Here is a 24,867-nt window from a genome sequence, read left to right as displayed (position 1 = left end):
ATCGCAAACGAAGAATTTGGTTAACGCTGGCTTGGCACTCATACCCACTGTGATTGGAGGGCTGAAGTGGCAGTGAATAGGTCACACATCAAGGAGGGCCGACAATCGCTTTGCGGGCTATGCCATGCAGAGGAATCCGCCCTCCTAAGATGGCCGATGACTGACCCCGCATAGGAGGAATGCAGGGAGTTCAAGAAATTATGGAGGAGCTTAAGGACATTCCAGGTAACCGTGATCGATGGTGCGGAAGTGTGGTTGACGCAGTATACCGCGCCAAGGGCCAATTGGCAGACCTTATGCTAATATCATAAAAAAGTTATAGAGTTTAAAGTTGTTGTTGCAAACGAAATTCAACAATTTCAGCGCATTCTTTTGTTATATAAGGAGCCTTCCGTCCCCACGTACTCAAGGAGGGCGATCAGACCCGAGTCTGCAAGGAACTCATCTGAAGTGGCTCTGCCACGAAGCCTCACCGGAGGTTATCTGGTACCATGGGAACCGGGATGGCCCTCTGAGAGCATACGTTCCAGGAGAAATCCTGGAGGATGTGTTCTCGGTCCTGTTATTTGCGGTTGGCCCCCTAGTGGGAGTTTCATGGTGGTTGTGGTTATGCCTACATCGCGGGCAGAGCTCCTCGGAGTTCAAGCGTGAAGTTGCGCTGTACAACTCGGGTGCCGTACCCCTTAGTTGCGGCAGAGGTGTTAGATAGGCCTCGCATCCACTGGTATGAATGCTGAGCCTGCACTCAGTATAAACTAGGACCGCTGTGCTTGCATGGTGGGACTCTGATTGTAGTCCCAAAATCAATCCGTGTCCGAAGAGGATCGTGGGATTAAGCCTTCACGGCAGGTACTCACGTTAAAACCCCCAGCACTTTCGTTATATTATGAGCCATAGTGAAAATTGTACTAAACTGGAATTTCCAACGTGGGCTGCCCCATGTCAATCTGACATCCGATAGTAAAGTCACATTCTGCGTAAAAGTTCGAGAGTCCTTAATCTGCATGACCGCTAATCATGTGACTAAAAATTGACCTTTGGTCACGCAATATGGTAAAGTTGGCACACATATATCATGCGGAGCTGAGTATCCCATTTTCTGACAATCACTCAAAACGGATATTATCCCTTTCATATGGTTTCCACACGTCCAAGACAGATTTGAAACTACTTTGAAATCTCTGAATCCTATTCACGACTTACATCATTAACTACATCCATGTGAAGATTTATTCAATTGGATTAATTAAGGAAACTACTTAGCGGGGAGGAATAAACGAATCACAGATAAAAGCCACCCCACAAGCAGAATAATTTCCCCCAAAGGAAAACTACTTTGTGAGCATGCCAAGGTAAGCGGATTAAAGTTCCATGTGGTTTAGCTTACACGAATGAAAAAGTGTGAACTTGGTATTTCCTTCCCTTCCAATCAATCCCATCCCTATCCCTTTGCAATTTTCATTACACTTTCACTTTGCAGCTGTATCAACCAATGCAGGGAGGAAAACTGCCAATGACAAATGAAAACATGTGCCTGATTGGTCGCTAATTAAATGTCAATATAAATTAAGCCATGAGAGGAACCTAATTCATTCGCCAAGTGAAACTGGAAACAGAGTGTCACCGTCTTGAAAAACCTGGAGAGGTTTGTACGGGACATTGGTTGTTCCAGTTAGTTCAGTTCAATTAAAGAATTCTCGTAAATCATTTTGTGAAGTTTAAAAGTTCTGGAACTCAGTTAACGAACAAACGAAAAAGGACTTTCAGAAAAGTGAAATGATTATAGCCGAGAATCTTACCAGAAGTGTTGTGAGGCCATTGGCATTCACAGATTTGGAGCGGTGAGTAAAGTATGATGGGTCGGAATCGCTTATGTTAAGTCATCGTATTTTCCTGATGTGAATCATATGTGCATCGAGTCTGCAAGTTATCTTAATAATACTCTTGCCCCACATGCATTGATATCATCGAGATCTTTCAAGGATCCTCTCATTATATAAACGCTGCACGGTCCACATAACGCCTCCTAGGTGCCTCCTCCTAAATACCGTCCTCTACCGTAGACTCTTGAATTACTCGTCAGATTATTGTGGTCACGTATAATTCCAGGGTAAGGTACATGGTAATGTTCTTTGATCGAAGGAGCTAGCTTGCACTCTCCGAAATATTCATCACACCGTCCATGCTAGTTCTGATGTTTTCCTCTTTACAGACGCCAACTCATTCTCTGATGTACATTCACCGTTTCTTCTAGACTGGAGTCGAGTGTCAACTATGTGACACTTTTTAGACATGACTGCTTTTGTCTGTACGACTATCAACCAACTGGCAACCAAAGCCTCTCAATGCAGCAGATAGAGTATAGTCTAATTTACAGCAAAGGATCTTTTTTTTTTGTGCGTACACGGAGGTGACAAATCTTAGAAAGACACGCCCGCCGCAGCTCCGCCTCCCGAACGCCGGAACCACAGCGCGCGCTTGTGGGATTCACACCCACTAAAAACCACCCCCGGTCTCTCCAGCCCCAGCCCAGCGGGACCACCATTGAGGTATTACTTCGCGGGGTAGGTTTGCTCTTAGGCACTCATCGTTCTCCTATTTGCAGCTTTCCTCCTTCTTTGTTCCTTCAGCAACTCCTCCTGCATTTGGATGATTGCGGAGCCAACCGCAAGCCACTTCTCCTCGGACTCCAGCATCTCAGTAACCAAGCTCTCCGGGATCCCGCTTCTACCCAGCACCTGGTTTAAGCTCCTTCTCTCCATCGCAAATCGTGGGCAGTAACACACCACATGCTCTGGATCCTCCGGTATGCCATCGCATCTGGAACAGTTCGGAGAATCATCCAACCCAAAGCGGTGCAGATACTGCCTGTAGCAATCACCGTGTCCCATGAGGAACTGGGTAATGTGGTAGTTGGTCTCCCCATGTTCTCGCTTAAGCCACACCCTAATGTTGGGAATGAGCCTGAGCGTCCACCGACCTTGCGTAGACTCGTCCCATCTGCGTTGCCAGAGACCAAGCGACTCTGCCCCTCCATATGTCTTGCATTGTACAGGATACTCATTTCTTTGGCCAGAATGTCAACCGGGATCATGCCTGCCACCACCAATACTGCCTCATCTGATGTGGTTCTAAAAGCACTGCAAACCCTCAAAGCCATCCACCAGTAAACCGAGTTCACCTGCTTCCGTCTCTGAGAGTTTGCAAGCGCCTCTGCCCACACAGGTGACGAGTAGAGCAGGGTGGAGCGCACCACTCCGGGTAACACCAACCTCCGGCAATGTTTCGGTCAATGTGTCAATTATTACCCCCAGGTATTTGATAGCCGGCTTTGATACTATCGTATGTCCACCGACCTCCACTTTTACAGTGTTATTTTTCCTACGTTTCGTTATTAAGACCGCTTCCGTTTTCGCGTCCGCCAAGGTCAGTCCGGCCTTTTCTAGCCAGGACTTTACCGCTCTCACTGTTTCCGTTGCGTAAACCTCCACATCTTCTGGGTGTTTTGCTGCAACAACCGCAGCTAGGTCAACAGCAAAGCCGACAATCGTAATCCCCTCTGGTACGGGAAGAGCAAGCACCCCATTATACATGATATTTCACAACAGGGGACCACGTACCGATCCCTGTGGTACCCCGGCTGTGGCAATGTACTCTTTGAGGCCCTCATCCGTCCCGTACCAGAGAGTCCTCTCTGAGAGGTAGTTTTCCACCAAATTCGCTAAGTATGTCAGCCAACTGGAATGATTCTATTCCATGAATGCGTTTTTGACATCCAACGCCACCACGGCACAGCAGCCGCCAGAAATCAGTGCACCTTTTGCCAGGTTTACCACCATGCCAATTGCGTCCACCGTAGAGTGGGCGCGTCGGAAACCAAACTGGCGTTCCGACAAACCATTGCTGGCTTCGACGATGGGCAGGAGTCTGTTGTAGATGACTCTCTCCATCATCTTCCCCATTGTATCCAACAGGCAGATAGGACGATAAGACGCTGGGTTTCCAGGTGGCTTGCCAGGCTTCGGAAGCAGCACCAACTTTTACTTTTTCCACTGGGCAAGGAATATTCCATCTTTTAGGCACGCCTCGAAGGTGTTGGCGAAAAGTTCGGGCCTAGTCTTCATTGCCAGTTTCAAAGCTCGGTTGGGGATGCCATCCAAACCTGGGGCCTTGTTGTCACCGAACCTATCACATATTTCCCGCAGCTCCTCCACAGTTACAGGCGGTATTATGCCGTCATTTAGCTGGACAAAAATTTGCCTTCCCCTATTTTCGTGGTGAGGGAACAGAGTGGTAACAATCTGTTTCAGGAGGCGCGGACAGATCACCTGGGGTAATTTCCGCAGCCTTTTCATCACCACTCTGTAAGCCTCGCCCCAAGGGTTTATGTCGGCATGGTCGCACAGCAATTTGAAGCAGTTCTTTTTGCTCCTCCCAATGGCTTCCTTTAGGCGGCCACGCAATTGCTTGTGTGCCTCCTCTCGACAGTCGCCACCGGGTTTTCCCCTGAGCCTCTGACAAAGCCTCCTTGCCCGAAAACATGCGGCTCGCAGATTGCTATGCAGATTACCTGGTGGTCGCTGTGAGTATAGTCCTCATTGACATGCCAAGCGATTCTACTGGCTAAAGTGGCACTCACGTATGTCAGGTCCACTATAGACCCCAGGCCGCTTCCACGGAAAGTGTATGAAGACCCAACATTCGCCAGCACCACGTCCAACTCCGCGAATGCTTCGAGGAGAACACGTCCCCTGACATTAGTTATCCGGCTGCCCCATTCAAGAGCCCACGCATTGAAATCGCCTCCTATTATGATCGGCCAACGTCCTCTTGCATCCAAAGCAAGAGCGGCAAGCATCAGCTCATACTCGACGAGTGTAGTGCTGGGTGGAGCATAGCAGCTGTAGATGTGGATGCCCTTCACCTTCGCTCTGATGAAGCCCTCCTCCGGGTGCTCCATTATTTCCTGGAAGGCTTGTTCTCCACAAGTCCATAGCGCTGCTTGGCCCGTTTGGTCTTTGACCCAAACGCTACCATTTATATCAACCTCATCTACGATTTGTGCTAAGGGCTCTCCTGTCTTCCGGGCACCTGCTGCTGCCCGCAATGTGCCGATGATCCACACCCTCCTTTCCTTTGCACAGTAAGCAATTTGGGTCAGCTCCACAGTCCTTGCTGATATGGCCTTCCACTCTGCATCTCCTGTATTGCTTTGACCTGTCATTTGGGTTAGTGCATGTCTTCGCAATGTGACCAAAGCCAAGGCATCTAAAGCACCGTTTTAACACCACCTGTTCCCTAAGGCCACACATAACCCAGCCTTTTCTCACTCTCCCTGCTGCTAACAGTTTGAGTGCGTTCTCCACTGGTAGGCTGATGATAGCAGTTTGTGTTCCCCCATAGGCATTCCTTAGCGTTTTCACCACTGACTCTTGTAGTCCGGCAAGATCGAACTGTTTCTCCAACGCTTCGCGAACCTCTTCCTTCGTCGTGATATTATCTATATCTTTGCAGATTATAGTCATCTCGTGCCTGCTAGCCCTTATGTCGGCTTCCTGCCCTAAAGTCTTCCCGATTTGGCTTAAGAATTTGTCCGCGGTTACATCCTTGGATTTCTTAAGTTCCAACATAAGATCTCCTTTCTGGGACCGTCTAATGCGGCTGACGTTGTCTCCCAAACTGGTGAGTTCGGGGTCTGCCTTCACTTTCCTGAGAATGTCGCCCCGTTTGGAAATGAAAATCACCTCCGGTTTAATCTTCCTCCGTTAATTTCTTTTCCGCGGTTCTACCTTCCTCCAAGCTTCCGCATCTGCCTTTGAAGGTTCGATCCCTTTCCTCTGCCACTGCAATATTTTCACTGGCAGCTTCAGACGTACTTTTCATGAACTCCGCCTTTTTGAGAGTTGAGTCCTTTTTTCTTTTCGGGGTTTGCTGGCCTGTTGAGTCATTCAGCTTCTCGCGCAGCCTCTTCCCCGGTTTCTCCCCTTTTGTGTTTTGAACCGGAGTTGACTGGTTCACTTTTCCAATCGGCGACTTCCCTACCCGTTCATCCTGGGCCTTGCCGTACGTCAAACGGATGCCTCTTATCATGGCCCTTATATTTTGGTGAGTGTTCCTGCGCTCCTTTATAAACTCACACAGCTCCATGATCTTTTTACCGAGGGCAGTAAAGGCAGCTCCAGACTGATCATTGCCCAAAACATCGTTCGGGTGAATCGGCGTTAGTGATTCGTCCTCATCGAAGACTCCCGCTATACGCTTCCCACTGGGGGTAGCGATCGTGGGGGCTTGTGCCCGGGTGGAAAGGGATCTGCGAAAAATCGAGCTCCTTCTGAATGGGTCCATCACTGGAGCCAGTTCAAGTTCCTCCCGTACGCTTGTAACATTAGATGCCACAGTAGCCAAGGTTCCCACTACTGAGGCACTGTGGTCGTTGGATATCGACGGCCGGGAGCCCGCTTGCTCACTCCCAAAAACCGCCGGTACTGGGTTTCCGAAGCCCTGCACCGCAACTTCATTCTTCTTCTACTCCTCCATGTTTGGTTTTATTTCTGGGTATCCTTCCCATAGCCAATTTTTATCCACGGGTGGGCGTTTATTTCCCACCTACCCGGCCTGCGCATAAACATGCCCATACACGCACATCTCCTCTACTGTTTTGCGTCAAGTTCCCTTGGAACGTAGCCCACAATGCAATTGTGTGACCTATCCACAGCCATTCCCGCCTTTCGGTCATAGTGCGTACGAGTGCCAGGCCTGAGCGCCGACCAATCTGTTTGTTTGAGATTGTGTCAAGCTAGCGGACACCGATGATACCGCGCAGGCAAGTAATGACGAAAGCTTGGAGCTTTTTTCCATGTGCTACTCCCATATAGCAACACAGAGAAAAACAAAATTTGATCTTGGTGTTGTGATAACTGTATTCCAGATTTTAGACAGGGTAGCGAAGGCGAATCTAGTGTTGTTAATGCGTCGGGCAACATCCAGTTCGGTGCCAAGGTCTGCAGAAACCATGCTTCTTAGATATACAAATTGATAGACGCTGTCAATGCCCATAAATGCAGATAGGTAGACTTCGATAACTCGTCAGACTGAGAACCTTGGATTTATTGGTGGTTGTCTTCAATCCAACTCCACTTGCCCCTCTTTCAAAATCCAGAGCCATTTGGCTAAGGTCCATCAGCCAGTGAACGAACAAGCAGACGTCATCAGCGTCATCAGGTGTTTGAGGAAAATTGTCATTGTCCAGTGAATTCTTACCCGTCCTCCGGAAAAGGCATGAAGAACGTCACCGATAACAAGAAGAAATAACATCGGCGCACTACGTACTATTTTGCGCCATCATATGTCGCTCTGATAATAGTTACTGGTTCCTCAGGAAAGCCCCTCCTGCCTAGAGTACTCCAGATACACTCCCTGTTCATGCTAACATATTGAAAGCTTTCTCGAAATCGATGAAGAGCAAGTGAAGTGAATATCTAAATATCGTACATTTTTCCAAAATTATCCTCAGGATATTGGTAACCTGTTTCCCGTCGATCAGACTCTCGAAATGTTCCTTGATGCGTTCCAGAATTATTTTAGCTATTATCTTTACAACGGCAGGGAGCACGCAGAAACCTTCCAAACGCCACACTTAAAATGGGGGAAGGTCTCGGATTCCCAAGATTCCCGCATGACTGGATGCAGCGAATCCGCAGTAACTGCAGGTGCAGCAGTAAATAATTCTGCGGGTAGACCATCAAGCCTAGCGAAATGATTTGAAGGAGCAGTCCGTGATAGACATTTGATCCTGCAGAGAAGAAACCTCACCGGATGCGATACGATTATGAGTCATGGTGAAGTTATTCATCATCGTAGATTAGAAGTCAATCTTTGATGTCCTTCACAGGTCCATCGAAAGGTTTGCGACCACATGCAAGTTATTTCGCGATGCAGTATACGCTTGGAAAATGCAGCATTTTCCGCTTCCCTGACCAGCGCAATAGCCAATATCCAATATTTTGGTCGGTATCGGGGTACGAGCGCGTCACACTCGCCATCACTCGCAGCGATCTATAAAGCTTTCAACCCTATTCATCGATCCAATTGTATGATTCGGCAGTCACCGCACGTAACACCCGAGAAAAGGGCTTAAAGGATTACTGAGTATATCTATTGTCCCATCACCAAGATAGCCCTCCCACTGTTGATTGACAGCTGGATCATGCAAGCGATCCAAATTGAGCTTGGGGGTCGCAGCTCACAAGGAGAAGTGAAGGACGAAACATGCAAACGAACATAACCGACCATCAGATTGTAATCCCTTTCGAGGCCGATGTGAACGCTTCTCTTGTTATGCACATCCAGGAGACAAATCCTAAATCTATCGCTGATCGCAAAGTGGTCAACCTGATTGGTCGTACGGTGTCGGTCAGTCGAAACCCAACTCTATCTCGGTGCTCGACCAATGACGTAGACGTCTCACCATTAGCGTTACGGTCGCCAAGACCCTGCTTCTCCATCACATGTCCGATGAAGGTGTTGTCAGAGCCCACCTTAGTACGTTACTTTATACTCGATGAATTTCCCCCATGCTTCTCATCTCAGTTTTGTTACAACTAGCCTTTTTTGCTTTCAGGAATAGATTTCTTTATCATTGTAAACTGTATGTCGAAACTTCTCTTCATGTTCGGAATACTAATGATTTTTTAAGAGCCCTAGATCAAACTTGAAAGGGTCCAATTGCATAGTTCCACTTTTATCACTAGATGCTGCAGTGGACAGGTTGCTGTTTCGACAGCCTCTTCACTTAGGTACCAGCAAGTCTCGCTTGTCAGTAGTCTCCAATTTTCCGAAGTGAGAGTTCCTCTATCTTTGATCTTTGTAAAGATATGGGGTCTTCAGCCGGAGATGGTTCTCTGTATATAAGTGTACACAACCGTGGCTCATCCGTTCCGAACGTACGGTTCTATTGTGTGGTGTCAGGCGATGTCCAAAAAGTACAATAAAATCAAGCTTAATGGGATTCAAAAACGTTTGCAGGTGCTAGCGGCAAATGTCCTCAGTGTACTCCTACACTTCCTCTCCCTGGACCCCCACGTTAAATGCAGTGCTGTAAGACTACATGAGTCCGAATGTTGAGCAGCCAAGCCTTACGGTCATGGTAACATCCCAAATGAAGTGCTCCAGGAACTCCGGGCATTTCCAACGATGTGGACTTTCCACCACGGCAGAATGAAAGACCCCCAACGTATAGCAAGGTTATGAGACAGTATACTTCACCAACGGATCAAGGGTGGTCTGTGGGGTCAGTACGGAGGTTTTTTGGATATACACAGCCTAGCTGAGTCGTACAGTCTCGCTAGATTCGACAGTGTATTCTAAACGGAAGTACTGGCTATAATGGAAGCGTAACATAACCAACAATAGCCAAGCGGCCATTAGGACTTTGTACTCAATGGTGACATCATTCAGGCTGGTAGGGCAGTCAACCTCCTCTAGTTATTTGAAACAGTTAGTCGGTGTTTGTTTTTTCGCTAGTATTATCTCGTCGTGTAAGACTGATGAAGGTGACAAGTGGACAAAATAAATAACACAAGCAAAAAAGCAAAGACCGTCTAATTATTTCAAAAAGTTTAATCGCTAAAAACACCGAAAAATTACAATTAGATAAGCCTCCTCTGAATTCCGGGTCATAAGAACATAGAGGGGAATAAGCATGGTCACGGTTTGGCCAGGTGGAGTCCTGCTCTTTATAGTCCCTCGGGTGCACAGTCTGCGTCCCGCTGGTGACTATTGGAAACGGAATTTACTAGTACTACTTAATAGCCACTGACTTCAGTTGGCGACGGCTTAACACTTGCAACAAATCAAGGAGAGTTTGGCCCACCGCTAATAGATTCGATGACAAAAGTTGTTGGAGCGCACGGGTGCAAATGCGTACAAGATTACGCTTGCCATGCCGCCAGACACGGCATACGCATTCCAAGCAAGTTTAGTGGAAGAGCCGCAGCTCCAAGCACTCACACCTTTGTTAGGCTCATTGTACTACCCCTGGAAATTACCTATTTAACGGCCTCTCGCCTGCGGCGTTCGTAGATTTTCGCGAATCTGAGAACATTCTCCAGGCATGGAGTTAAGTCCTTGTCTGGACGACTCAATCCCACGGTCTTCTTAAGACACGGATTGATTTTGTGACTACAATTAGAGCCCCGCTGAGACAAGCAACAACGGTACCAGTCTATACCAAGTGCATGGCTAAGTATTCATACTGGTGGATGCAAGATCTACCTAAATCTCTACCGAACTAAGGAGTAGCCCGAAGGTTTCTTCTCGATTGAGCATAACCAACAACCCCCATGAAGCTCCCACTAGGGGATCAGCCCCAAATAACCGAGCTGTACTCACAAACAACGGAAGTTCCCCCAAAGGATGAGAGTCCAGGGGCTATCCCGGTTCCCATGGTACCAGTATACCCCTGGTGAGGTTTCGTTACCAATTTGCCACTTCAGATGAGTCCCCGTGCAGACTCGGGTCTGATCGCCCTAATTAGGCCTTTGGAACGCCTACTGCATCACGGCCGGCAAGCCAAAGTGAGTACAGCGTCTCCCGGTGCCACCAGTATGGAGGTTCTCCTCGGCCACTTGGTTTTGGTTTGGCCGACAGAGTTGCCGCCCCGTCTTCCTCACCGCCACCTCTAAGTTAAAGGAAACCTTACCAAGGTATCTTTGTGTGAGGTCTGAGGAGTCCGGCAGCTGCATACGAAGTGGTAGTTTAAGTACTTAAGTAAGGTCCTACTGGTATAGACTAGGTAAATTACCCTAGAGTGATTTCGAAATGTATTCACAAGAACAATGATTAAAAGGTATTGTTTTAAAATTTCCAGTGATAGCCTTAAAGCATTGGGATGGAATCTACCGCAAGAGGCTATGCATTTGGTACATCCGCACTGGAGAGGCTATCCAGCTCCACCATTCTACTCGCACTTACTCCTTGGATTAATATATTTCGCGTTAATGGTATCATCGACTATTGGGAATGGAATCGTATTGTGGATTTTTACAACGTGAGTAGTACCAAACAAACTAACCTTCCTCTTACATTTATTTAATTAATCCTTGCACTTCCAGTTCAAAATCCTTGAGAACACCATCAAATCTCTTTATAGTCAATTTGGCCATATTCGACTTGCTCATGATGCTGGAGATGCCTATGTTCCTGGCCAATTCGTCTGCTGGACGACTTCTTGGATATGACCTAGGATGCACAATATATGCAGCGCTAGGAAGCGTTTCAGGAATTGGGGCATCCATATCCAATGCTGTTATTGCATTTGACCGATATAAGTACTTCGAAAGATTAAATATTTTACGTGAACAAATTTAAGGCTCCTTGTAACTCAGGGTTATCTCAAATCCAATGGGAGGACGTCTCAATTTCGTACAGGCTAGCTTACTTGTTTTGATGACTTGGATTTGGACAATGCCGTTCACCATCTTTCCAATGTTGAAGATTTGGGGCAGGTATGTGCCAGGTAAGCCATTTCTCCTGAAAATTCTAGAAAATATCCCTTCGTTTAGCACCTGCACTGGCTTTAAACAAAACTATTTTCAGAGGGATACCTAACAACATGTTCATTTGATTATCTCAGCGATGACCACGATACTAAAGTGTTCGTGGGGATGATTTTCGTATGGGCCTACTTCATCCCGATGGTGCTTATCGTTTGCAATTATGCTCGACTTTTTAAACACGTAAGATTGGATTTCTCCCCCAAAGAAATGCACATAATCCAGAACAAATTTATTACGACAGATTCAAGCTCATGAAAGGATGCTCAGCGAACAAGCAAAGAAGATGAACGTGAAGTCCCTCCAAGTAAACGATACCAACTCCACGAGTGCCGAAATTCGGGTGGCGAAGGCAGCATTCACGATTTTCTTCCTGTTTGTATGCGCTTGGACACCTTACGCAGCTGTTACGATGACGGGAGCATATGGTGACAAGTAAGTGATGCAGATGCTCTTTAGCTCTTGATTGGATAAATCAAAGCTCATTTCACCATTTTTCAATATCTCTTTCCAGGAACCTATTAACACCCACCGCAACAATGATCCCGGCTCTTGCGTGTAAAATAGTCTCCTGTATCGATCCCTGGGTTTACGCAATCAGCCATCCGAAATATCGGATGGAATTGGAAAAACGCGTCCCATGGTTAGGCATTACAGAAAAATCTGTTTCCGGTACTGAATCCACTGGAGATACCCTTGAAATAAAGGGATAATCGAGCAAAAAGGACTTTACAAATTCTTATAAACTGGAAAGCCCTTTGTGCCCTCGATGATTGCATTTCTTTGACGTACGTAATTTAAAGTAAAATAAATGGATCTGGATCAATAAACAACTTTATTGTATCCTAGATTCAGAGACTAAGAATGATTGAAAGGAGCAAGCAAAAACAAAACATGATAATGAAAATAAAAAATTTCACGCATTCTCAAAGATGTTTCTGTTTCACCATACATTTATCTGCCAGGGAATCACCACATTAGTTGGGATCTAAACGGCAGTTAAGCTTTTAGCACTTCCTTGAAGGACTGAAACTTAAAAACGAATGGTGAACTAGGGGAGATTTCCAGTCCCCATCCTGCTACATTGACCACACCAACACCCTACGATTCATTTTGGAACAGCGCGCAGAGTTTAAATCTTCGCTGCACCTGCTCTTCATCGATTTCGAAAAAGCTTTCCGGAGAAATTAATAGTTGCTATCAGTGCAACATATGTTGACGCAAAACGTCACGTGCTGCACCAAGGTAAAATCTCAAAGGAATTTCAAGTTCAAAGCCGAGTTCCCCAGGGTTCCATCTTGTCACTGGTATTATTCTCCTTGTTATCGGTGACGTAATTCATGCTGCCTTGACCGGAGGACTTGGAGAGTCCAGTAGTGGACATTTTCCCTCAAACACCTCGACTACGCTGATGACATCTGTTTGCTCTCTCATCAGGTCATGGAGCTTGGCCAAGTGTGAAGTGTGAAGTTGGAAAGAGGGACAAGTACAGTTGGACTGAAGATAAACACCAACGCAGCCAAGGTTCCCAGTCTAAGAGATCATCGGACTCTCCCCCATCTGAATTAATGGGCAGAGCATCGGAGGCGTTGATCAATTTGTATATCTAGCAAGCGTGGTCTCTGCCGGTGGTGGCACCGAACTGGAAGTTGCCCAACGCATTAACAGCCTTAAATCCGCTTTCGCTGCCCTGTCTAAAATCTGGATAAACAGTTATCTCATCAGCAAACTGCTGATCAGATCAAGTTGAGACTATTCTGTGGTAGTGTTCTTTCTGTGTTGCTATATGGCAGTAGCATATGGAAAGTGAACTCCATTGTTACTTCAAGCTTTCGTCAATACTTGTCTGCGTCGTATCATCGGAGAATGCTGGCTTGACACTATCTCAAACGAAGAACGTAGCCGGCGTACAGGCTTGGCACTTATATGCACTGAGATCGGAGGACGGTACTGGTAGTGGATGGGTGACACACAATTGACGATAATTGCATTGCTGGCTACGATATGCAGTGCAATCCACTCTCCCAGGCCGACACCCCAAGGGCACTTAGCACAGAACAGTAGAGGTAGAGTGCGAGCGTCTCGGAAAGCTATGCAACGATTTTAATAAGGTTTTATTTTCAACGGAACCTTAATGGAAACGATGGATGGACTAAGGTCGTAAAAAAAAGAAGAACAAGAAACAAAAGGTGCGAATTCGCCTAGAAGCAAAGGGAATCTGTCATATAAAGGTCAATGCTGATACCGCCCTAAAATACCTAGCCGGAAATGTCAGCAACATGGGACTCTCAGGACGGTTTTCTCAATAAAGTTATAAACTTGGAGATAATGTCGCAGTACGTCCCTTAAAATTTGAGAACTGTATACAACGCAAGGACTTCAATAAAGTGACTTCCCGAAAAGAGATCTGCACTACCTTGAAACAACAATTCGAGTTGGAGGAATTCAGAGATCAATCCATTGTGGCGGTGTTCAAACGGCCACAATGCAACTACCAGTGAAAGCGGCTCAAAGTTGTTGACCGTGGGGAAAGTTGGGGGTTGTCTGTCGTCTAAAGGAACAGATTTCTCTAATGAGGTGCTTCAAATGCCTGTTATTTGGACACTTCGCGAAGGCATGCACTAGCGGCATCGATCGCTGTCAAAGGTGTAAGGAAGAAGGACATATTACGAAGGGCTGCAATAAGAACCCCAATTGCATTTAGTGCGAAGAAAAGTAGGGGCGGGATAAGCGGCATTTTGCCGGAAATGGTAAATGCCCGGAATTTAGCAAGGCGAAATGAAAAGATGAGATTAATATAAATAAACCTCAATCATTGCAGGATCGCACGTCGGTAGGACGACGATATGGTTATGCGGTCATCAAACCATACAATATACCATGGGTCAGGCGGTAAATGACTTTGTGTGAGCAAAAATAAGGGGTATATTCCTGCTGCTATGTCCCACTGAGCGTCACCCTGTCTGAATTTGAAAGCTTGTTAGGCGATCTTATTCACGACGCAAGATATCGGCAAAGGGGTCCGGTACAATTGTAGATTTGATTTTGGTCAGCCCTACGCTGGTACAAAATATCTCCAGGCAAGTTAGTGAGAACTTCAAGTACAGTGACTAACAGCAACACCTTTAAACTAGAGCGGCCCCACACGCCGGAAGGCAAAATTCAACAGAACGTCACGATGATCTGCAAAAGCAATCAATGAGCAAACATTCATGCAGGTGTGCTCAACTAGCCTAGCACGGGAGGTACCTCCACGGATGGAGCATCGCCAAAGTATGTGGCGCATCCTAGGGGATGCTCATTCCCCACTATAAGAACTGACCACACATTCGATCGACTTGCCTCCAAGTCAGGATTGAACAGGAACAAAAGGAGCCCGCAGTGAGCCTGAATGTTCTAAGGAGCTCGGTTCGCAGGCTTACATAGACCCGTGGGATAGCGCCTATAAAATCGAGGCTGGACAATTCAAAGGTCGTTCATCTCGCCAGATCACATGCCCTACCCTCTTTTTGAAAATCAACCAGAAGTTATTTCCCCAGCAAGAGGGGAGTACAAGCACCTTCCAGCGACGTCTGCATGTGACGCCGATTCGGGAAGTCACCAGAGAGGAGCTGCTAGAAATCTACAGCCCCTTGGGTCTGGACGGCATACCGAATAAAGCCCCCAAGCTTGCCGTGAAATGTAGACCAGATATGTTTGCGGAGTTGTGTGAAGAACGTAACATATCTGAGGGGATCTTTCCTGCATCAACGACAGAAGCTGGTATTGCTGTCTAAGGCTAGTAAACCTCCAGGTAAACAATCCTTCTATAGGAGGATCATATCAACAGTATGGATTCCGTAAAGGCAGATTCCATGCTTTGCTCGAAAATGCAATTCACGGAAGGAGTTGTACCAGCAAATATTGCGAAGTAGTGATCGTGGACGTGAGGCAGTCACTAGAGACGAGCTGCTTAAAATCTACGGTACCCTGAGTCTTGACGGCATACCGAATAAGGCCCCTAAGCTTGCCGTGAAATGTAGACCGAAAATGTTTATGGAGTTATTCAAAGCGTACATGTCCGAAGGGATCTTTCCTTCATCATGGAATCGGCAAAAGCTGGTACTATTGCCTAAGACTGGTAAACCTCCAGGTGAAACATCCTTCTACTGGCGAAGGTACTCTAGCCATTATGGGAAAAATGTTGGAGTGGAAAATTTACGATAGATTATTGCCGGTCGTCGAGAGCCGGCCTTTCAGATTGGCAGTACGGGTTCCGAAAAGCCAGATCAACCATGAATATTATCAAAATGGTTACTGACTTGTCTGTGAACCTCTGGACGTGGGCGAATACATTCAATTCGACCAACTGGAACTTTATAAGAAAGTCTCTGGAAACACGGGGGGCTCACAGGACTCCGTACTGAGCCCACTATCATAAAAAATCATGTAGAACGATCTACTTAATCTTCTAGTTCGGGAGAAGACATGGTGGTGGGTTACAACGACGATATAGCATTGGTTGGAGCCGCAAAGCGCCTCAAAGATGCTGAGTTATACTTATGTAAAGCAGCCAGTGCTGTTAAGAGTTAACTGGAGAATCTTAGTCTCACCGGTGCGTAGGAAAAACTGGAGTGGTTATCATCACCAAATGCCGTAGAAGAAATTATGTCCGTATTCAACTTGGGAATCATATCATCACTTCCAAGCCAGCTATTTAATATTTGGGAGTCCAGCATGTTTGCGATAAAGCATCCACCGCAAGTATGGTATGACCCTAGCAAAAATGATGCCAGACGTGGGAAGACCACGGTATACCTCTAGGTTGCTCATAGCCACGGTGGTAAGCTCGATCGTACTCTATGCGACCCCAGTTTGGGGGTCGTTGCAAGAGGAAGGAACACTCGGGAAAAGATCGATGGACACATAGGCTGATCCCTGTCATCAAGAAACGGTTGGAGAGATGGTACGGTGAGATCAATCATAATCTTACTCAGTTTCTCACACGGCTTAGAAAATATCGGCAGTACCTGTACAGGATTAAACTGCCCAAAAATGCCCAGCATAAGTATTCTTCCACTGTCCAAGATTCGTGAAAGAAAGGAGGAACCTACATAGGAGAGTTGCTAGTACCAGAAAATCTAGTACGAAGAACGCTAGAACACCAGGAGGACTGGGATGCGAACAAATCCGTGATCGGATCTATCCAGAGAAGGCCGGAGGGAACGAGAAAACCATTGTTATGAGCACCGCGAATACAAAAAGGATACCAAGTTTGAATGAGCTAACTCCGCCTCGTGATGTAATACGTTCTAGTGGCTCCACTGGACAGGGGCGGAGTCGGGGGTGGTTTTAGTGAATAAAAGTTCTACACACTAACGTATCCAGCCCAGTGTTCTTTGAAGATTGCTACCTCCTCAAAAAAAAAGGAAGGCCGCGCGATGATTAAGTAAGTAGAGCGTTAGCTTCGCGATTTCGTTACTACGCGCGCCATTAACTGGATGGTGGGATCAGCACTCTTTCATCCTAAAACGTAACGTATTTCTGGTTCGGTGGAGCGAATGACTTCTTGTAGGCACTTTGGTCGCACTCTGATCCCAGAACAGAGTATCTGAAGAGTTGCTTCTGCCCTGGACAAAACCGTCATCAAGTCGTCTTTATATTAGGTAGGTACTTACGAATAAGATTATTTCTCAAAGATAAGTAATACAATAAAACCTCATAACTCCATCTCCTTATTTCTCACAGTAACAAAACATCTTTATTGCATAATCATCAATACAATAGCCCTGCCTCGGATAAGAGTTTACCAATCGAATTGTCCCCGTCAAATTCATTTGTTCATTGAAAACCCGAACTGTTGCTTGGTATTCCGCAAATCCAGGTTTCGTCTGCAATCTGGTCGTGATATCCGCCAGGACATTCCAATCTGGTTCCCTCAGCACATTTGATTCCGAGGATCCAATGCTCGCCTCAAAGATCGAATTCAAATACAAAGACCGACATTGCGGATACGGATTCAACATCTTGTTAATATGATGAACAATAAACCGCGCCACCCTCTGCACTCTAGCGTCATTGGTTACTATCTTCCGTCTTTTGTAGCAAGTGCAGAAAATGCTTGCTATTCCAGCTTTCTCACAGTTCCTTGTATTCGGGATATTTAAGAATAAACTGATCCCACGCGGCAATGAATCTCCATCCAGGAATTCGCTGGACCTTCTTCGGATATTGTACGATGAAAGGGATTTCAGGTTTAACAAATCCACAAGGGTTGCGTGCAAATCAAAATGTGATGTGAGTTTCTTTGCGTTTTGTTTTAGATTGAACGCCGCTAGGGGGTAAGTTATGTTGAACCACTGAGGTAGAAGCACCAGCAGAAGTGGAAGGCGTTCCTCCATTATTCCTTGATAAGTCTTCTGGGAGCTAGCTTTCGAGCCACGATCGCTCATGAAGAACACGATCGTAGTGTTGAGCACACCGGTTCTATTCAAAAGCATAATCAGGTCCCGCATGTCCTCATCAATAAGGGCAGGCATACTGAGAAAATGATGGTTCACACTACTAAGCCAGAAGAAGGAGAAAAAATAATCCTTCAAGAAATTAGGGACTAATTTCTCCAGGTACTCCAACAGAATGTCTGACGGTCTATGGCTTCCCAAGCACATATTCATGCCCGCTTTTTTGTTGTGCACATTAGCTTTCTCCATTTCTAGCATTATTGGTCTGAGGTAATAATCCGTAGGCGTCGCATTGAATCCTTGTCGACCAGAATTGAACAAACCATGGCGAGCAATGTTTTCAGCGAACACAGTTTGGAATTTTCTATCCCGAAATCGTCTCCATATGAACGGACATCTATCATAAGTTGAGTTTATTCCATTGGGCAAACACGCCCCACTGAGTTCATTGGTATCCAAGCCTGTGAGTGCGGGAACCATATTGGCGTACGCATCCTCGCCTACTTTGTTATACCCCAGAAGTTCGATACCACCCAACTCGTCAAGCAGAGCCTTCGAGGTAAGCGGCATGTCGCGATGAAAGCTCAATCTTGATAGGGTGCTGAGTCCAATCACCAGCACAGAGACCCTACCTTCACTGAACGGGCTTCCTTCGGGGCTATATTTCACAGGAGCGAATAACTGAAAGTCCTTGTAAAAAATCTTATTTTCGGCAACCTTACACTCTACTCTAATGAATTCACTGTTAACTTGGGTTATGTTGCGCAACTCTATTGCGAAACTTCGGTCGGATATCCTGTTCGAGTTGTCGTCCCTTCTCTTTATTTCCGCGTAATCGCAGCTTACTTGGTCAACATCCGTTATATTGTAAAATTTAGATAAATCGTTAGTTCTAATGGTTGAAACTAGATTACTTCGATTCGAGATAAATAGTGGATTTTGGCATTCAATTCTTGGCATCGGGTGCAGTGAGTTCCTCACCGTGCTAGTATCTATGGCCCCGAATGTGGGCATTTTACAACCTAGAGTGTTGATAAAAAATGTTTCGCTAGTGTTGTTATTCCTTAGGACTACGTATTCATCTGAACTGGTTCTTTGTATCTGGAAAAATCGAGTTCCATATTTGTAGCCGATAAATGTGTAGACGAATAAGCAAGCGATCGAGAAGAAAAAAGTATATTTGATAACGTCGCGTTTCACGTTGCTACGACGCTTCACCATTGTTAACTAGTTTTCTGTCGAAGGAAACAAACACATGATTAGATACAAAATTCGTCCAGCATAACTGAAGCGAAGTCCTTACCTTTAATCATTGTCGAATCGCTGATCAACATTTATTTTAAGTGTCATCCACCTGAAAAAAAGATATCAACGTTTGGTTACTTTCAACAATAAAAATTTCAACAATAAAATTTATCAAGCGTCAGTCAATCTTGAAGGTCAAAAGGGCTCTAAATTCGATTCCAATTAGGTACCACAGCCTCCATCACGAATGGGAGACAACCTTCAGGTTTTTACCTATTAATTCATTGCCTCGGGGCGCACACGGGTTTCAGCCTGGACAGAGAGACCGCCTTTTTGCGTCCCTCGATCTCGAGCTGGAAGAAACGTTCTCCCCGCTCGAGAACGCGGTACGGGCCCTCATATGGAGGCTGCAGCGACTTCCGGACGGCATCCGTCCTGACCAAGACGTGCGTGCACGTGTCCAGTTCCTTGGGCGCACTGACAGGTGCAGACGAGTGTCGGGTGGGTGGTGTGGCTTTGATGCGTCGGAGATTGTCCCTCAGCAGACGCACTAACCCCGACTCTGTGAGACCCGATCTCTTGTCGAAGACCGGATCGCTTGGAAGTCTCGGATTCTCCCCGTCTACCAGCTCCGCGGGGCTGAAAGCAAATTCCTCGGCGGGTTGTACGTAGGCCGAGTAGGACGAGAGGCAAAACTTGAGTCCAGGACGGATCGTCGCGTGCCATAATGGCGGCTTTCAGCGTCCGATACCAACGTTCTAGCATCCCATTGGATTGCGGGTGGTATGCAGTAGTCCGCTGGCGTTTAAAACCCTAGGAGTTTGCCTAACTCCGAGAAAAGGGTGGACTGAAATTGCATTCCCTGGTCAGTGATGACCACTGCAGGGACGCCAAAGCGAGGTATCCACTCTCGACAAAGGGCTTCGGGACAGGATTGCGCCGTAATGTCTTTCAGAGGTATTGCCTCAGGCCACCGCGTAAACCTGTCGATGATTGTGAGACAATACTTGTAACCGTGCGAGTCTCGCAAAGGCCCTACTATGTCGAGGTGTATCGTGTGGAACCACCTTACATGCCTGAAGACTTTACACTTCTGGCATGCGATACACTCTCTGGCCCAGGAATTGACATCCTTGTTCATAGAGGGCCAGAAGTATTTGTCGGTGACTAGCCGATTTATTGTCCTGATGCCTGGATGCGCTAAGTCGTGAACCGCGTGGAACATTTCCTTGCGAAAGGTGGCCGGAATGTATGACCGAGGTCCCTTTTCCGAGTCTTCGCAGCAGAGAGAGAGGTTCGAGCCAAAAATGGGCAACTCCCGAAATTCGGATTTGGGGTTGGATTTGAGGCTCTGAAGTGCTGCGTCATCCTCCTGTGAGGCGGGGATGTTAACCTCAGAGACACGAGACTAAGCGTCAGCAACTATGTTGTCCTTACCGGACACGTGCTGGATGTCTGACGTAAACTGGCTTATAAAGCTCAGGTGTCGAAACTGACTAGGGGACGCTTTGTCGGGCTTTTGTTTCAAAGCATACGTGAAAGGTTTCTGGTCCGTGAACACTGTGAACGGCCTGCCTTCTAGGGAGAAACGGAAGTATTGGATGGACAGGTATGCGGCGAGCAGTTCGCGATCGTAGTTACTGTAATTCAGTTGAGCGGGGTTCAACTGCCTAGATAAGAAGCTCAACGGCTGCCAGACTTGATCCATCTTTTGGTGAAGAGCAGCACCTACTGCGATGTCAGAGGCATCAACAAAAACGGCTAGGGGTGCATCTTGCAAAGGAAATGCCAAGAGTGTAACGTCGGCCACTTGTTGACGCGATTTGTCAAACGTGCGGATAGCCTCTTCAGACCACACGATCTCTCGTGTGTCCTTAGCTTTGGGGCCAGACAAATACGCGTTCAAAGCGGACTTGTGTTGGGCGGCCTTGGGCACGAAACGACGGTAGAAGTTTAGCATGCCGAAGAACCTCCTCAACTCCTTCAATGTCTTCGGATGCGGGAAGCTTGTAATCTCTTGCACCTTGTCTGGGTCGGGCTGTATGGAGGAATCTCACTTGTTTTTGAAGGAACTTACATTTCTCAACGTTTAGGACTAAACCGGCCTCAAGGAGACGTTGAAAAATGCACTCGAGATGGGCTAAGTGCTCAGACTCAGTGGAAGGAGCGAACAAAACATCATCCAACTATACGAAACAGAAATCGAGGTTTCGCAGAACTGAGTGAATGAACCTTTGAAAGGTTTGCGCCGCATAGCACAATCCGAAAGTGAACTGGGTGAACTCGAAAGTCCAAAGGGTGTGCATATTGCCGTCTTTGGTATATCTTCTGGAGCTGCAGGGATTTGATGATAAGAATTGGCTAAGTCCAAGGTCGAAAAGATGCGACAATTCGCGAGGTGATGCCCAAAGTCGTGGATGAGTGGAATTGGATATCGGTCAGGAACAGTCTGTGCATTTAACCTTCTGTAATCCCCACAGGGGCGTCATTCGCTGTTTGGCTTAGGGACCATATGCAGTGGGGAAGACCAACAGTTGTTTGAGGGCCTGCAGATACCCTGTTGAACAAGTTGTTCAAATTCTTTCCGCGCAATAGCCAGTTTCTGGGGTGGAAGAGGACGCACCTTCGAGAAGATCAGGGAACCAGTAGTATTAATGGAGTGCTGCACATTGTACTTCACCGGTTTTGAGAGACTACACTCGGTAGTAATCTGGCTGAACTTTTGGAGAAGTGTACGAACACAAAAGTCGGTAATGTCTTCTAAAAGCACGGAAAGATTATTGTCTGGGTGAGATGCCATTTGGCCCGACGAATTAAGGTTGGTCGTGGGATCTATAAGAGACTTATTTTGAAAGTCCACCAGCAACCCATAGTGACACAAGAAGTGTGCGCCTAGTATGGGGATGAAACGCTACTGAAACGTCCTACGCAAGCCAAGACTCACGTCCACTTGCCTATACCCCTATGTGTTGATGCGGGAGGAATTTGCTGCCGCCAGTTTGAGCGGTTCTGGAAAAAGTCGATGGTGCCGAGGTAGGGGAAGAACCGAAACCTCCGCACCAGTATCCACGAGGTAGTTGCGCCTGCTGAGGGGGTCGAAAATAGTTAGGCGACGTGGCGTTGCGTTCTGGGTGGCCGTCGCCAGGACCCCCCGCGAACCCAGTTTTTTTGCGGTAGGCGCGAATTTACACGGGAGCGCAAATGCTTTGCTCCGTAGGCTGTCCTGACGACCTGCTACCCGAATGCCCTTTTCGAGTGGCAGACCGCGAGCGAGCTCACGATCTGGCGCCCGAACGCTGAGCGTCCAGCGACGCCCGCATTTCGGCCACACTGGCTGTTAAGGCGGCTATCTCGCGCCTCAAGTCGTCCACCTCGTCCAACGGCGGTTGAACGGCGCTATGGTCGGGCGTATGTGCACTTCATGCACCTTGCCGGCCGCAACTACCAGTTCCTCCAAGGAACCGGAGACGCAAGTGAGGACCGCCTGGGTGCCCTCCGGGAGCCGACGCAGTCAGAGTGACTTGATTAGGTCGTCACCGATCTTGCTCCCACCCAATTGGCTGGGAGTTCGATCTCCCAATGTTAAACCCGCCAGCAAGTGGTCTACTTTTGCCGACTCGCTTGCCGACAGGCGCCTGATCAACTCAGTCTTCAGCAGCGAGTACGATGCCCACTTCACCACGTCGGACACCAGAAGAATGGACTCCTCGTCCAGGCCGACCGCGTAATTGAAGCGGCTCGCGTCCGCTGTGATCCCGGACATCTGGAACTGTGCTTCCAAATGCACAAACCACAGTTCCGGGTTCCGCCGCCAAAACGGAGGAACGCGCACGACGAGGGCGGTCACTTGCGGGTCCAATGGACCTGCCGCGTCTTTGTTGTCGACCGACATTCTGAAAAAAAAACTACGAGTTTTTAACGAAGACGCGAAGGCAGGAACATTGTCGCAGTATCTTTTTAGCCGGAGTGGGGTGATCTATTCTGTTTTACGCGTCGCCTGTATGAGCGGAGGCGGTTGCAGCTTTCAGAGACGATAACAGGTGAACTTCGTTTAATGACTGGTCGGTAGATGCACAGGTTCATTCCCAATATTAGAGTATGACTTGACTGGAAACACGAGGAAACCCGCTACCATGTTACCCAGTTCCTCACGGAGCACGATAGGCACTACAGGCAGTATCTGCATCGCTTCACGCTGGATGATTCACTAAATTGTCCTGAAAGTGGCGATGTACGAGAGGATCCAGAGCTATGGTGTTTCATTGGCTAAGCTTCCCGAAAAAAACTCAAAGAATAGGAAGTGCCTAAAGGGAAACTCACCCGGCGAAGTAATACCTAATTGACAGTACCGCGGGACTAGGGAGTAGTTTTAAATGGGTGCGAATCCTACGTTCGCCCGCTTTAGCTCAGAAACACGAACGTCCTATCTTTTTAAGGTATATAGATTCAATTCTGTTGCAGTACTCTTGGTACCTGATAATGAAATGAAAACCAAAAGGATATGCAGAAACACTGCGGGCATTCTGCCTAGCCTTAACTGACTGGCTAACTTATTAGTTGATGAGCTGAATTTTTCCCCAACTGCATATCCTTTCACACTTTACAACTTTCCTAGATGTCCTGAAACTCTCTAGTCTGAAAGAGCCGTTCAATATCTCTGGAGAGTCTTGACCGATATTCTTATGAACCATCATTATAAGTCGCTTTCCCAGAAAGGATATAAAAAGTTAAATATCTCAGCAATAAAACCGAAAACATCAGAAACACTCGTTACACATGCTAAGATACAAGATACGAACACACAAAAAACACATAACTTTTTATGCGCGTTCGAGATTAATCCCATGGGGGAGTAACCTTTTACCTAATTACCCACACCTCATCCTTCCACAGAGAAAGGTTAAGCGTCAATTTAAATAATTATTAACAACCTCAAAGCACTTTTCCGAAGAGGGTACTAAATTTCACACCAAAATACGGAGGATTTTTTTTGCACTATATTGAGAGGGTGGACAATTTTTGAGTAAGAACTGAAAATAACTACTGAGCTCGTAACAGTTACATAAAATACAGATCCTGATTTGACCTGTTTGCAGACACCTCCTTAGTTTTATCGAAAATATTTAAATGGACCATAAACAACAAGCACCATTACCTCCCCTCACTTTCACCAAATGTTATCTCCTCGCCACTCTACTCGAACTTAGACAAATCTTCGTCCTGAACGCTGACCCAATGAGGCTGATATCCTTGTGTCTGCTCCCACATGACGTGCCACTGCAATATTACGAAAACAATGAACCAAGACCAATCCAATATGACTTTATTAAGTTTCACCAGCAAAACTCGGCTCCATTGCAACACAACTACATTCTGGTCCTAGTTCTAAGCGGTCACGTTAAAAATGTATGGGAAATCTACGAGGATGCTATTATCCCAGGACATTTATTCTGTTTTGACATGTTAAGGTCATGCGCACAATTTTCCGCAGTCCAAATATTTTCCGCTTTTCATCTGAGGAGCGGAAGCTGTGTGAGGATGCGAAGCTCCTGTAGCCAGGCTCCGATGGGATGATGATGTATGGCTGCTATGCAGATATTGATGTGGGGATCACGCGATAGATAGGATAG

General features: G+C 46.8%; 2 protein-coding genes across 2 annotated transcripts; one reads left to right on the top strand and one right to left on the bottom strand.

The window, feature by feature from the left end:
- The first annotated feature begins 1,590 nt into the window (after positions 1–1,590).
- LOC119652339 (opsin-3-like) lies at positions 1,591–12,477 on the top strand. The gene is made up of 7 exons (XM_038056355.1): positions 1,591–1,841; positions 10,868–11,047; positions 11,112–11,327; positions 11,385–11,515; positions 11,596–11,735; positions 11,797–11,987; positions 12,067–12,477. The coding sequence occupies exons 1-7, from the start codon at positions 1,777–1,779 to the stop codon at positions 12,263–12,265; spliced, it is 1,122 nt and encodes a 373-aa protein (XP_037912283.1). The 5' UTR covers positions 1,591–1,776; the 3' UTR covers positions 12,266–12,477.
- Positions 12,478–17,266: 4,789 nt separating this feature from the next.
- Positions 17,267–24,818, bottom strand: LOC119652181. Its single transcript, XM_038056125.1, has 4 exons — positions 24,575–24,818; positions 24,393–24,514; positions 19,296–19,346; positions 17,267–19,227 (listed from the first exon to the last, which is right to left on the bottom strand). Exon 4 carries the CDS (start codon positions 19,211–19,213, stop codon positions 17,267–17,269), a length of 1,947 nt encoding a protein of 648 aa, XP_037912053.1. The 5' UTR covers positions 19,214–19,227; positions 19,296–19,346; positions 24,393–24,514; positions 24,575–24,818.
- Positions 24,819–24,867: the final 49 nt, after the last annotated feature.

This window comes from Hermetia illucens, chromosome 3 (assembly GCF_905115235.1).
Source record: "Hermetia illucens chromosome 3, iHerIll2.2.curated.20191125, whole genome shotgun sequence".
NCBI classification, from domain to species: Eukaryota; Metazoa; Arthropoda; class Insecta; order Diptera; family Stratiomyidae; genus Hermetia; species Hermetia illucens.
This window is presented reverse-complemented; position numbering and strand designations above follow the sequence as displayed.

What these genes read in the sequence shown, in the direction of transcription:
- LOC119652339 (XM_038056355.1), top strand. Translation starts at nt 1,777, where the DNA reads ATGATTATAGCCGAGAATCTTACCAGAAGTGTTGTGAGGCCATTGGCA. An exon ending in GCATTCACAGATTTGGAGCG is followed by an intron (nt 1,842 to 10,867) that starts GTGAGTAAAGTA and finishes TAAAATTTCCAG; the next exon opens with TGATAGCCTTAAAGCATTGG. An exon ending in TTGGGGCAGGTATGTGCCAG is followed by an intron (nt 11,516 to 11,595) that starts GTAAGCCATTTC and finishes AACTATTTTCAG; the next exon opens with AGGGATACCTAACAACATGT.
- LOC119652181 (XM_038056125.1), bottom strand. Translation starts at nt 19,213, where the DNA reads ATGGTGAAGCGTCGTAGCAACGTGAAACGCGACGTTATCAAATATACT.